This window comes from Saccopteryx bilineata, chromosome 2 (assembly GCF_036850765.1).
Source record: "Saccopteryx bilineata isolate mSacBil1 chromosome 2, mSacBil1_pri_phased_curated, whole genome shotgun sequence".
Lineage (NCBI taxonomy): Eukaryota > Metazoa > Chordata > Mammalia > Chiroptera > Emballonuridae > Saccopteryx > Saccopteryx bilineata.
This window is the reverse complement of record NC_089491.1, coordinates 357,892,188-357,906,004: the sequence shown is the minus strand read 5'-3', so window position 1 is coordinate 357,906,004 and position 13,817 is coordinate 357,892,188. Positions and strand designations below refer to the sequence as shown.

Genomic DNA, 13,817 nt, shown 5'->3' with positions numbered 1-13,817 from the left:
GACACTGAGAAGTTGAGTCTAATGGAACTTAGATCCAAGAAGTTGGATTTGGACTGAAGATATGTGGGCCCAAGTCCAGTCCAGTGACAGACTGAGTGACTCATGCAGACCCCTCGAGCTCTCTGAGCCTGTGTCTCATCTTGAACATGGCAACAGTAACCCAACGCTTGCATTTTCCTGATGGTGGAAGTGAGGCACAGAGAGCGGAAGAGACCCCAGGTGGCAAGGTGCGTGCTGGCAGCCTGGAGCTAGAGCCCAGGGCTGCTTGACTCCCGAAGCCTTATCCTCCTCTGCATTCTTATCTCGCCCTCCTGGAACCCAGAGTGTAATCGTCAGACAAGATTCATTTAAGTAATGAGCAGGGCAAGTCAGAATGTAATCAAAGTTATACTGTGGCAAATGTTCATCTGTGAATGCTGATCTGTAATGAGATTATATATATTTCATCTTTGAAAATGTCTTTCATTCAAATAGGTACTGCCAAGTACTGATAACAGTCTGCGAGCACATGATTTTCACTGAACATATTCATCACTTGGAAGGCATTTATAGAATCCTGTGTAGATCCTTCTCCTGATACTGGCCTTTTAGCATGCCTTTATATTTCACATTAATCACTTGCTGTTGAAGGTTAGGTAGAGGCTCTTCAATTGCACAATTAAGTGAATTTTGAAATATGGAAAACTCCTTTGCACTCACTTTGAGGTCTCTTCCCCACTCCAAAAAAAAAAAAAAGAAAGAAAGAAAGAACCACTGCTGGGACTTGGAAAATTTATCTGCTGCACATCTGTGTGAGAGTGGAGGTCTTGCTTTTTGTTTTAACTTTTGACAGCACAGGAAGTACACAAAGCAGCTTGATATGACTTGTGATTCTAACCACATTAGTTGTCGAAATGACTTTACTGCAGTTTAAGCTTTGCATATAAGTGCTCTCTTCCCTTGTGATTTGAGGTTGGATTCATTAAGATATATTATTACATATTAAGTCAGCAGCAAAAAATTAATTTGCAAAGCTATTGAGTATTTGATAGCAGGTGTTGGGGGTGGTGGTTCTTGTTCAGAAAAATTCAGCCTTGGCCCTGAGCTAAAAATATAATAAGTCACAAGGGCACTATGGGACGGGGGGCAAGGGAGATGTTGAGGGGAATATGGGGGAGGGGGATGCATTCGGGGCAACACTAGAATCTATGTAAACACAGTAAATTAAAATCAATTAAAAAAAACAAGAAAATTTTACCACTGATAAACCATTGAACTGCTAAGTAGTAGTGCAAGTCAGGATATTCAGCTTTTATTTCCGACAAAAATTCACAGAACTGATGATGATCAAATTCATGAGAACTAATGAAGTTCACTGTTGACGATACTGGTTCAATGACACACGATGGATTCAGTTATTTTCTGTGAAGTACTTTCTGATGACTAATACAGTGAATAACCAGAGGCTTTAAATAGCTTACATTTCCTCAACTTCTGTAAATATGTTCAACTAAGCTGTTTTCTGCTCTATACATATATGCACCGTCATCAGCTGTAACACTTCCTGGCGTTTTCCACTTTAAGTTGTATTGAATTAGTGTTTTCTCAACTTTTTGAAAACATCCTTGCCTGTGGTTATGTCACGTGACCAGTCCTAGAGACTGATTCTTTAGTCACTTCAAACCCAGCCCTGATTTCTTGAATGAACAGCTGAGCAGCATCACACCACCTGCCAACTCACGAAGAGCAAAGGAAAACCATCCACAATCATGTGCCTTGTGTTTTTAATTGACTATTGATGTTGTTCCCAGTGCCCTTAACTCTTCAAGCAGCTATTCTTGAAGGAAGATGAGGAGTCGAACAATTTTGTTCTCTGGACACCCTTCCTCAGCTGCCACATCAAACATGTTTTAACTAACTCACTATTGGTAAATGGCTTTTTGATCGCTTGGCTAACAAATGAGACACTTGGAACCTTACTTTGATTGCAGCCTTGTTTTCAATTCTGTGAAGAAATTCTGTAGTGGTGAGATATTCTGTTTAAAATTTCTAATTTTTCTGATCCTTGCTCCCCTGGGAGTTGAGACTGTCACGATGATACACAGTCTGGTTACGGCGTATGTCCTGTTCTTTCAGCACAGCTATGGTGTCAGAGCAGAATAAACACAGTGCTTCGCTACCTAATTTTACCACAATCTACACTTCACTGTGCCTTAAAAGTGCAACACACGAAGCCCACTTTTCTTGTTTTAGCATGATGGGTATATACTGGTAGTAAAAAATAAAATAAGATGTCACTGCTTAGTGATACATGGGACACTTGGGAAAGCTGTCAACTTAGAACTGTGTAATTGGGACTTGTAGTACTCCAGACAGCAATGCAAAGTAGTGAGAGTGTAACATTTTGTTACACAGTCTGTTGCAACTTCTTAATCTTGATGTTGTAGTTTAAAAGCAGCCATATATATATATATATATATATATATATATATATATATATATATAGGCCCTGGCCTGGTAGCTCAGTGGATAGTGTTATCCTGGGACACCGAGGTTGTGAGTTCGGTCCCTGGTGAGGGCACCTATCAGAAGCAATTGGTGAACGCGCAACTAAATGGAACAATGAGTTGATGCTTCTCTCTCCATCTCTCTCTCTCTCTCTCTCCTTCTCTCCCTCCCCTCTCCAATGAAGAAAAAGGAGCCATATTTAAATGAATGAGCGTGGCTGTATTACAATGAAACTGTGTTATGGACACTACTATTTCAATTTTATATAATTTTAAGATGACATACAGTATTCTTTTTTTTTTTTTTTTTCATTTTTCTGAAGCTGGAAACAGGGAGAGACAGTCAGACAGACTCCCGCATGTGCCCGACCGGGATCCACAGTATTATTCTTCTTTTGACTTTTTCAAGTATTTAAAAATGTAAAACCATTTCTTTTAAATGAGAATATAAAGACAAGCCACAGATAAAGCACTGTTATACAAAATATACAAAGAACTCTCAAAATTTAACCTTAAGGTAACAAATAGCCCAATGAAATGATAGACAAAAGATCTAAACAGACACCTCACCAAAGAAGATTTACAGATGGTTATTAAGCATATGAGAAGATGCATAACATCATATGTCATTAGGGATTGCAAATGAAGACAGCAAGATACCACTACACACTTATAGAAAATCCAAACTATTGACAATGCCAAACGCTGGCAACGATGTGGAGCAACAAGAGTTCTCATTCATTGTTGGTGGGAATGCAAAATGGTACAGCCATGTTGGAAGACAGTTTGGCAATTTCTTACAAAACTAAACATATACAAATAACTTACTCCTTGGTATTTACTCAAATGTGTTGAAAACTTATGTCCCACAAAAATCTACGTATGAATGTTTAGCAGCTTTATTCATAATTGCCAAAGCTTGGGAGCAACCAAGATGTCCTTTGACAGATGAGTGGATAAACAAGCTGCTACATTCATACGACGAAATATTATTCAGTGATGAAGAAGTAGCTATCAAGCCACAAAAAGACCTGGAGAAATCCTACGTACGTATCACTAAATGAAAGAAGCTAATCTGAAATTCATTCTTTATGAATCATACTTCATGATTCTAACTATATGACATTCTAAAAATAGTAAAAAGGTCAGTGATTTTTAGGGCTTTAGATGGTGGGGGAAGGTGAGAGGAGGGATGAGGAGAAAAACATGGGTTTTTTAGGGCAATGAAACCTATTCTGTATGATATGTAATAATGGATACATGTCATACATTTGTCAAAATCCATAGAAAGTACAACACAAAGAGTGAACCCTGATGTAAACTATGAACTTTAGTTAACAATAATGTATTCAATATTGGTTCATCAGTTGTATCAAAGGTACCACATTAATGGAAGATGTTCATAATAGGGGAAACTGTTGGGGGAGAGAGGATATATGGGAACTCTATAGTTCCTGTTCAATTCTGCTGTAAATATAAAACGACTCTAAAAACTAAAGTCCATTAATTAAAAAAATTATTACAGTTCATACAAAAACAGTCTGTACAAAAACACACTGGATTTGGCCCATAGGGCATAGCTTGCTGATTCATGACCTCACCCATAGTATTAGTAGTTTTGTTTTAAGCAATCTCTGCATTTAGAATATTTTAAGTATTTGTAAAATTTAAGAGAACTTGGCTTTTTTTTTAAACAAAGTATAACAAAATAGGGAATTAAATGATTTAGCTTTGTGATTTTAGTTGAAAATTTAAATTTAAAGACTTAAAATATTTGAGAATTTGAGATTAATCATTTTTACAAGTTTACTAGATTGAAGAGATCTTTTAAGAACTTCAGAAAAACTTGTTTGTAAGACAACTCAGATAGTTTTTAAAAGTTTGATATCAAATTTATAAGTACTATCTGTTATACATCAGATTTATAAATGCTGCTTTAAATAAATGTTCAAAGGATTTTAACTAAGCTTGGGGTGGGAGCAACTATTAATCAAAATCAGTTTAAAGTGATTATTAACATTTGCTAAATTTAAAAACAGTATAATATCTTTTAATTGAACTTAAGAAATGCTTGAGAAATGTTAAGAAAAGGCTTAAGAAAACCAATGCAATGTGTGGACCTCATTTGTATTCTAATTTGAATAAACTAACTCTTACCAAAGAAATATTGTACAATCAGGGAAATTTGAACACGAGATATTAGATAATATTAGAGTCATTTGTGTGTGTGTGAGAGAGAGAGAGAGAAAGAGAGACAAAGTTATTATAGTTATGTTAAAAGACAAAGAGTCCTTATATCTTACAAATACATACTCAAGTATTTAAGACTGAAATGATATAATAGCTGGGATTTGCTTTAAAATAAGCTGACAGGCAGGAGTGAGAGAGGGTGATATAAATGAAACAAGATTGGCCATGTAGGCCCTGGCCGATTGGCTCAGTGGTAGAGCGTCGTCCTGGTGTGCAGAAGTCCCGGGTTCGATTCTCGGCCAGGGCACATAGGAGAAGCGCCCATCTGCTTCTCCACCCCTCCCCCTCTCCTTCCTCTCTGTCTCTCTCTTCCCCTCCCGCAGCCGAGGCTCCATTGGAGCAAAGATGGCCCGGGCGCTGGGGATGGCTCCTTGTCCTCTGCCCCAGGCGCTAGAGTGGCTCTGGTCGCAACAGAGCGACGCCCCGATGGGCAGAGCATCGCCCCCTGGTGGGCAGAGCGTCGCCCCCTGGTGGGTGTGCCGGGTGGATCGCGGTCGGGCGCATGCGGGAGTCTGTCTGACTGTCTCTCCCTGTTTCCAGCTTCAGAAAAAAAAAAAAAAAGATTGGCCATGTATTGATTATTACTTAAATTCATGATGAGTACCTGAGGGTCAATGTACTAGCTAATTTTGTGTATGTTTAGAAATTACCATGATGTAAAGGGTTTGTTTTTTTAAAAGCTTAAGGAAGAAATAAAAATTTAAACTAGTTAAATATTAATCTAAAAATGAAGTAACTTCTAAGTAATCTTTTCTGTGCACAAAGCCACTTTTAAAGAAACCAACAAAACTCAGATCGAACTGCTCACACTCTTTCTTCGGGCTTCTAGGTAGAAGACTGGGTGCTAGTGAGTGGATTCATAAGGAAATAGGCAGATTTCTGCGCATGCTACAAAGGTACTTAGTACCAAAGTAACTGGGCAGCTTCCAGACTTTGCTGAGCACATTCTCCAGGAATTCCCCTTTTTGGGAATTCCTCTTATTAAGGGAATTCCCTTTTTAAAGAAACAATGGCTGGTCATGTCCATTTTGGGTCCATCTGTGAGGTTCTAAGGTTGGGTGAGTTGCCTTGCCCACCAGCAATCACTGCTGCAGGGAAAAGAGATCAGCCTTATTCTGGAGCCCTGTGTGGGTAGAAATCTGAGGTCCCACTTCCTAGCTTACATGATCTGAAGAGACCAACTAGAAGTATTAGCTGTTGTTTTGTGAACAATCTGGCCTGATTTACTCTAATGGTTTTTGTAAGGTCATGGAAGAGATTGCTTCCCAGGAGAAAAATATTACAGTTCTTGAAAAAGCCATCCTTGACCAAGAAGGACCTGCCAAGTTGGCTCATACACGCCTGGAGACCAGGACACATCGGCCTAATGTGGAGCTGTGTCGCGATGTGGCCCAGTATAGGCTGATCAAGGAGGTTGATGAGATCACCTACAACAATGCAAGGTAGGCTGGCAGCTGGGAGGTGGAGGACCACTGGGGATCCATTTAAATTCGGATTGTGAAAAGGGGCTAGAGCAGGGGTCTCAAACTCGCAGCCGTGCGGCCTGCCCACCAATTTTGTGCGGCCCGCAGACTAATCAAACTTCGTGGATTAATCTGCGGGCCAGTCTGCGGGCCGCACAAAATTGGTGGGCGGGCCGCATGCGGCCCGCGGGCCACGAGTTTGAGACCCCTGGGCTAGAGAATGCCATGATGGGTAAAGCCTGCCTGGCACGAGCACTTTTGCATCTATAATGATTGAGGGGTTCCTTGCTAACTCCAGCCAGTTGCTGTAGGAAATGGATACCGGTGATTAATTTTTTTTAAAGACGTTCAAATCCAGATGTCTAGATAAAATGTACAGTTTTGGCCCTGGCCAGTTGGCTCAGCGGTAGAGCGTTTGCCTGGCATGTGGAAGTGCCGGGTTTGATTCCCGGCCAGGGCACACAGGAGAAGTGCGCATCTGCTTCTCTACCCTTCCTCCTCCCCTTTCACTCTATCTCTCTCTTCCCCTCCTGCAGCCAGGGCTCCACTGGAGCAAAGTTGGCCTGGGTGCTGAGAATGGCTCCATGGCCTCCACCTCTGGTGCTATTATGGTTCCGGTTGCAACAGAGCAATGCCCCAGATGGGCAGAGTATCACCCCCTAGTGGGCTTGCCGGGTGGATCCTGGTTGGGTGCATGCTAGAGTCTGTCTCTCTGCCTCCCTGCCTCTCACTTCAGAAAAATACAGAGAGAGAGAGAGAGAGAGAGAGAGAGAGAGAGAAAGAGAAGTAAAGTTTCCCCCCCTACTTATTGAATTTATTGTGGTGACAATATTATAACAAAATTATCCACCCCAAGTGGATAATTGTTCACCACCCCAAGTCAAATCTCCTTCCATCACCATGTATCCCATCTATACCCTCTTCTACCTACAGTCACCACACTATTGTTCCCCTCTGCTCAATTCCACTACACCCCTCACCAAGCCTCTTACTCTACCTCCCCCAGCAATCACCAAATTGTTCGTGTCTCTCTTTTTTATTTTTTTGCTCAATCCTCCCCCCCATCAAGCCCCCAAACCCCCTACCCCCCAACAACTGTCAGCCTGCTCTATATGAGTCTCTATTTTGCTTGCTGGTTCATTTTGTTCATTAGATTCCACATGAGTGAAATTATATGGTACTTATCTTTCTCTACTGGTTTATTTCACTTAGCATAATAATCTCCTGGTTATCCATGCTGTTGCAAAGGGGAAGATTTCCTTCTTTTTTTATGGCCAAGTAGTATTTCATTGTATATAAGTACTGATTTTCTTCTTTTTTTATGGCCAAGTAGTATTTCATTGTATATAAGTACCACAGCTTTTTACCCACTTATCTACTAATGGACATTTGAGATCCTTCTAAAGCTTGGCTATTTTAAATAATGCTGCAGTGAACATAGGAGTGCATATATTCTTTTGAATCAGTGTTTTGGGTTTCTTTGGATAAATCCTAGAAGTGGAATCACTGGGTCGTAAGGCAGTTCTTTTTTTTTTTTTTTTTTTTAGATAACTCCATACTGCTTTGCACAGTGGCTGCACCAGTCTGCATTCCTATCAAGAATGCATGAGGGTTCCCTTTTCTCCACACCCTTGCCAACACTTGTTTGTTGATTTATTGAAGATAGCCATTCTGACAGGTATGAGGTAGTGTTTCATTGTGGTTATAATTTGCATTTCTCTGATGATTAGCAACATTGAACATTTTTTTTCATGTCTTTTGGTCATCTGTATGTCCTCTTTGGAGAAGTGTCTATTCAGGTCCTTTGCCCATTTTTAAATTGGATTGTTTATTTGTTTGTTTGTTTTGGTGTTGAGTTTTATAAGTTCTTTATAAATTTTAAATATTAACCCCTTATCAGATATATCATTGGTGAATATGTTCTCCCATTCAGTGGGTTGTCTTTTCATTTTGTTATGGTTTCCTTTGCTGTGCAAAAACTTTTTTAGTTTGATGTAGTCCCATTTGTTTTTCTTTTGTTTCCCTTGCCTGAGGAGATATATCAGAAAAATATATTGCTATAAGAAATGTCAGAGATTTTACTTCCTACCTTTTCCTCTAGGATTTTTATGGTTTTGAGTTTAATATTTAAGTCTTTAATCCATTTTGAGTTTATTCTTGTGTATGGTATAAGAGAGGCTGGTTTGTTTGTTTGTTTGTTTGTTTTACATAGCTGTCCAATTTTCCTAACACTATTTATTTTAAAACAATTTTTTAAGTTATTGATTTTTGAGACAGAGAGGAAGGGGTGGAGAGAGAGAGAGACATCAACCTGTTGTTCCACTTATTTATGCATTCATTGATTGATTCTTATATGTGCCTTGACCTGGATCAAACCCAACATGTTGGTGTATTGGGACAATGCTCTGAACATCTGAGCTATCCACCAGGACTCAACATCATTTTATTAATAGACTGTCTTTACCTCATTGTATGTTTTGCCTCCTTTGTCAAATATTAATTGACTATAAAGGTGTTGGGGTTGTTTCTGGGCTCTCTGTTCACTCCATTGATCTATATATACATACATAATATGCCAGTACCATGCTATTTTGATTACTATAGGCTTGTAATATACTTTTATATCAGATAATATGATTCTTCCAACATTGTTATTTCTTAAGATTGCTATGTGTCATGACAACAAAAACTACTCAGAGACCAGATGAAATGCACCGAGGAGCTGAGGGGAGGCAATAGTCCCGGTCAGCAGATTGAAGGAACTGAAGCCCCGTCCCCAGCCTTACTCAGATATTTATTATCAAGTACAAATAACTCAAGGGAGCAGAAAGAACAAGTTTTCAGGGGGTGAAGTAAAGGACAGGGAACATGTGTACTCCTAATCTCTGTTCTGAGAGCCTAAACATTTTTTGTTGCTAAATCTTATCCTGCTGTTTTGCTGTTTCCATCATGCACTGTCTCCAGTACAGGGTCAGAGAGGTCCCTGGACCTTTGTCTGCTTAGGGCTTTCACCCTAGGGCTGTGGTCAGCAAACTCATTAGACAAACAGAGTCAAATATCAACAGTACAATGATTGAAATTTCTTTTGAGAGCCAAATTTTTAAAACTTAAACTATATAGGCAGGTACATTGTTAATTAGGGTACTCCTAAGCTGGCCAAAGAGCTGCACTCAAGGGGCCAAAGAACCTCATGTGGCTCACGAGCTGCGGTTTGCTGACCACTGCCCTAGGGCACCTTGCCACCTCTGATTGTTGTCCTAACTCTGCCTGTTTTCACAGCATGTTCCCACAGCTATGGCTCTTCAAGGCTTTTGTAGTTCCTTTGTAGTTCCATGTAGATTTTTGGAATATTTGTTGTACTTCTGTGAACTATGCCGTTGGTATCTTGATAGAGATTGTCTTGACTCAATAGATTGCTTTAGGGAAGTATGGATATATATATATATATATATTTTTTTTTTTTTTTGTATTTTTCTGAAGCAGGAAATGGGGAGAGACAGTCAGACAGACTCCCGCATGCGCCCGACCGGGATCCACCCGGCACGCCCACCAGGGGCGACGCTCTGCCCTTCCGGGGCATCGCTCTGCTGCGACCAGAGCCACTCTAGCGCCTGGGGCAGAGGCCAAGGAGCCATCCCCAGCGCCCAGGCCATCTTTGCTCCAATGGAGCCTTGGCTGCGGGCGGGGAAGAGAGAGACAGAGAGGAAGGAGGGGGTGGGGGTGGAGAAGCAAATGGGTGCTTCTCCTATGTGCCCTGGCCGGGAATCGAACCCGGGTCCCCCAGACGCCAGGCTGACGCTCTACCGCTGAGCCAACCGGCCAGGGCCGGAAGTATGGATATTTTAATGAAGGTAATTCCTTCTATATATGAACATGGTAAATGCTTCTACTTATTTGTATCTTGTTCAATTTTTTTCTTCAGTGTGTTATAATTTTCTCAGTACAAGTATTTAACATCCTTGGTTAAATTTATTTCTAGATATTTTATTCTTTTTCAAGCAATTCATTGGTCAGTTCTAGTAGTTTTGAGTGGAATCTTTAGGGTTCTCTAGATACCATATCATGTCATCTGCAAAAAAATGACAGTTTTACTACCTCCTTTCCAATTTGGATGCTTTTTTACCCCATCTTGTCTGACTGCTGTGGCTAGGACTTCCAGTACTATGTTGATAATAGTGGTGAAAGCAGCACCCCTGTCTTGTTTCTGATCTTAAGGAAAACATTTGTAGTTTTTGCCCATTAAATATGATGTTGGCTGTGGGTTTGTCATGTATGGCTTTTATTATGTTGTGGTATGTTCCCTCTATCCCCACTTTGCTGAAAGTTTTTATCATATGTGGGTGCTCCTCTATCCCCACTTTGCTGAAAGTTTTTATCATATGTGGGTGCTGGATTTTATCAAATGCTTTTTCCGCATCTTTTGACATGATCACTTTCCCCTTCATTTTGTTTATATGTATAGTGTATCACGTTTATTGATTTGCAGGTATTGTATCAGCCTTGCATCCTGGAATAAATCCCACTTGATCATGATATATGATCTTTTTAATATATTGCTGGATCCAGTTTGCTGATATTTCTTTGAGGATTTTAGCATCTATATTCATCAGAAATATTGGCCTGTAATTTTCTTTCTTTATAGTGTCTCTATTTGGTTTTAGAATTAGAATAATGCTGGCCTCTTAAAATGAACTTGGGTGTCTTCCCTCCTCTTGAAATTTTTAGAATATTTTGAGGAGGATAGGTGTTAGTTTTTCACATGTTTGGTAAAATTCAGTTGTGAAGCCATCCAGTCCAGGACTTTTGTTTGTTGGGAGTTTTTGATTACTACTTCAATTTTACTAATTGTAATCTGTCTATTCAGATTATCTGATTCTTCCTCATTCAGTTTGGGAGACTGATGTTTCTAAGAATTTATTCTTTTCTTCCAAATTGTTCAATTTATTGGCATAAAGTTGTTCGTAATATTTTCTTACAGTTCTTCATATTTCTGTGGTGTCAGTTGTTATTCTCCTCTTTCATTTCTGATTTTATTTTTTTGTGTCCTCTTCTAGATTAAAGGAGACATTAGCCCAAGCCCACATGGAGCTGAAGGGGCTGAATCGCAGACAACTCGCCCTGCAGGAGGAAATCCAGGTCAAAGAGAACACCATCTACATCGATGAAGTGTTGTGCGTGCACATGAGGAAGTCCATCCCCCTGTGGGAAGGGGATGACCATGGGGAGTGGGCCAGGGTCCAACCCCCAGACGCTGTCTGCTAAAGTTAGGGACAGTTCAGCTGCTCATTAAACTATATAATGAAACAGTAGTACTGAGCTCTCATTTCAGGTAGGCAGTACTTTCAGTGCAGCACGACCTCTTGGCCAGGATTCTAACTGCTCGGAGGCTAAGGTTTGGGTACAAGGGTCTCTGCTGCTGGTGCTGTTGGTGTGGTGGTGGTTTAACAGTTAAATTCCATGTGTTAGCACAGGCCATTCTGATAATATCATAAGACTTGGGGCCCAGCAGTCTCATTGAGGGTGAGGGCCCTGTGGTGGGAGAAAGGTCTGTTGGTATCCAGAAAGCTGGGAGAAATGCAGAGAGGCTGTGGTAGAGCCAAGGCATGTATGAGACTTTAAAGTGCATGAAGAAGGGGTGAGGCTCGAGCCCTGGGAAACATCACTACTTCCAGGCTGAGTGAGGAAGAGTCGCACAAACAGACTAAGAAGGAACATCCAAGGGGCTGGAGGAATCAGGAGAGCCTGGTGTCACGGATGACAAAGAGGAAGAATGTTACAAGGCACTGGTGGGGGGTGGGGTAGGTCAGTGAGTCAAATGCTCCAGAGCATCAGCTAAGAAAGGAAATACATCCTTTAGATTTGACAGTTTGACCATCACCAGTGACACTTTGCCAAATGCAATTTCTTTATTGTTATTTTTATTTTATTTATTTATTTTCCAGCACAGTCTACCTTCAACATTATTTTGTATCAGCATAGTGGTCTGACAACCATATACTTTGCAAAGTGTTCCTCCTAACACCTCTCCACTCTGAACATGCCCGATCTCATCTGATTTCAGAAGCTAAGCATGTTTGGGCCTGGTTAGTACTTGGATGGGAGGCCAAAAGCAATTTCAGTAGAATATTGGACGAAGAAGACAAGCATTTGGACTTGGGACTAGGAGATTTTAGTTCCACCTGGCTGCTCTCTTGAATAGAACTAATGTGGGCTTTGGAGTGTGGATGACAGCTGCTGTCTGTCATGTGGAAGGGAAACAGAAAGCCATTTTGCAGCAAGAGAGAAAGTAAAGGCTGAGGCAGCAAAAGAAAAAAGAAAGAACTTCCCACAGATCTCCCTTTCTTGGCTTTGGTTGGTTTCTGAGGCCCCTGGGTTCTGTGAGACACTCAAACATCCTCATGCTTACTGACTCCCAGTGGGTTTTCTGTGGCTGCCACTCAAGAGAGTTGTAACTCATAGGCCATGTCACTTGACCGGATGAGTGGGCTGAGAGGGAAGTGGGAGTAGGGGTGATCCCTGAGAGGGATCTTGGTAGAAAAATAGACACTCGCTGCATAGACAGGGGGACATTCTGGGGAGTGGTGTGGCGTACACAAGGCAAGGGGTCTCGACGCTTGCTGCATAGACAGGGGGACATTCCGGGGAGTGGTGTGGCGTACACAAGGCAAGTGGTCTCGAACAGTCAGATCTGTTTCCAGGGGAATTGGCTGTGCTTCCCTATAAAGGATGTTACAATCTCAAATCAAAACCAAGAAGAACTTGTTATATAGCCTTGTAAGACATGTATAGCATGGATAATCCCAACAATTATGATAACTGTTAACATGTTAAGTGCTTCTAATGAGTTATTTATGCAAACAGTGATCCTCATTTTACAGGTGGGGAAATTGAGGCTCAGAAGGGTCACACGGCTAGGATTCAGACTGACTTACCAGAGGACACATGGCTAATGAGTTGCTGATGCTTAATTGGATCTCAGCTCCTGAAGTCAGGATCTGTTGCCTCAAAGTATTTTTACCTGAAAATTCATCCATGGATTTTGGGAAGCCTTTTTAAAAATGTAAAAAATCAGCTACTCTCTTGAAATGGGCAGGATTTGTTTGTTCTGAAGCTGGATTACGTTTTTTTATGGGGAAGTTAATTCAGATCGCACTGCCTCCAGCAATGCCCCCTGCACAGAGAACCCACTTGCTTCTTCAGGCAGTCAGCAAGGGTATAATCACATCTACTGCACATCAGGGCTGTGGCATTGAAACCTGTGTGTGTGTGTGTGTGTGTGTGTGTGTGGTCATTCATTCATTCATATGACAAATACTTGCTATGATCCAATTTACAGTACCAGGAACTGCTAACCACTGAGAGTAGAGGTGAATTAGAGCTCCTTGTCCTCTTGGAGCTCAATCCAGGGGCAGGCAGTCCACGTGAACAACAAAGTCATTTCAGATAGCGGAAAGTGTTGTGATGGAAACACACAGGGTGACCTGAGATGGATGACAGGACTGGCGCCACTTTAAGTTGAGTGGTGGGAGGCCTTTCTGATGAGATAACGGTGAACAAGAAGGCAGCGGTCATGTGTGAGCATCTGGGGAAACACTCTCACTTGTCCTTTTTTAATGAA

The 13,817-nt window shown here is 41.1% G+C and overlaps 1 protein-coding gene across 5 annotated transcripts in view; it reads left to right on the top strand.

Annotated features, from left to right (window-relative positions):
• Positions 1 to 13,817, top strand: part of TEKT1 (tektin 1) — a 37,529-nt gene that overhangs the window by 13,057 nt on the left and 10,655 nt on the right. For 3 of the 5 annotated variants that reach the window (XM_066262960.1, XM_066262958.1, XM_066262959.1), the window contains exons 7-8: positions 5,982 to 6,178; positions 11,254 to 11,502. In XM_066262960.1, the coding sequence (XP_066119057.1) occupies positions 5,982 to 6,178; positions 11,254 to 11,461 (405 nt within the window). In that variant the 3' untranslated portion in view covers positions 11,462 to 11,502. Of the gene's footprint in view, positions 1 to 5,981; positions 6,179 to 7,746; positions 7,774 to 11,253; positions 11,503 to 13,817 lie in introns of those variants that run through there. The other 2 variants (XM_066262962.1, XM_066262961.1) reach the window with 2 other exon arrangements.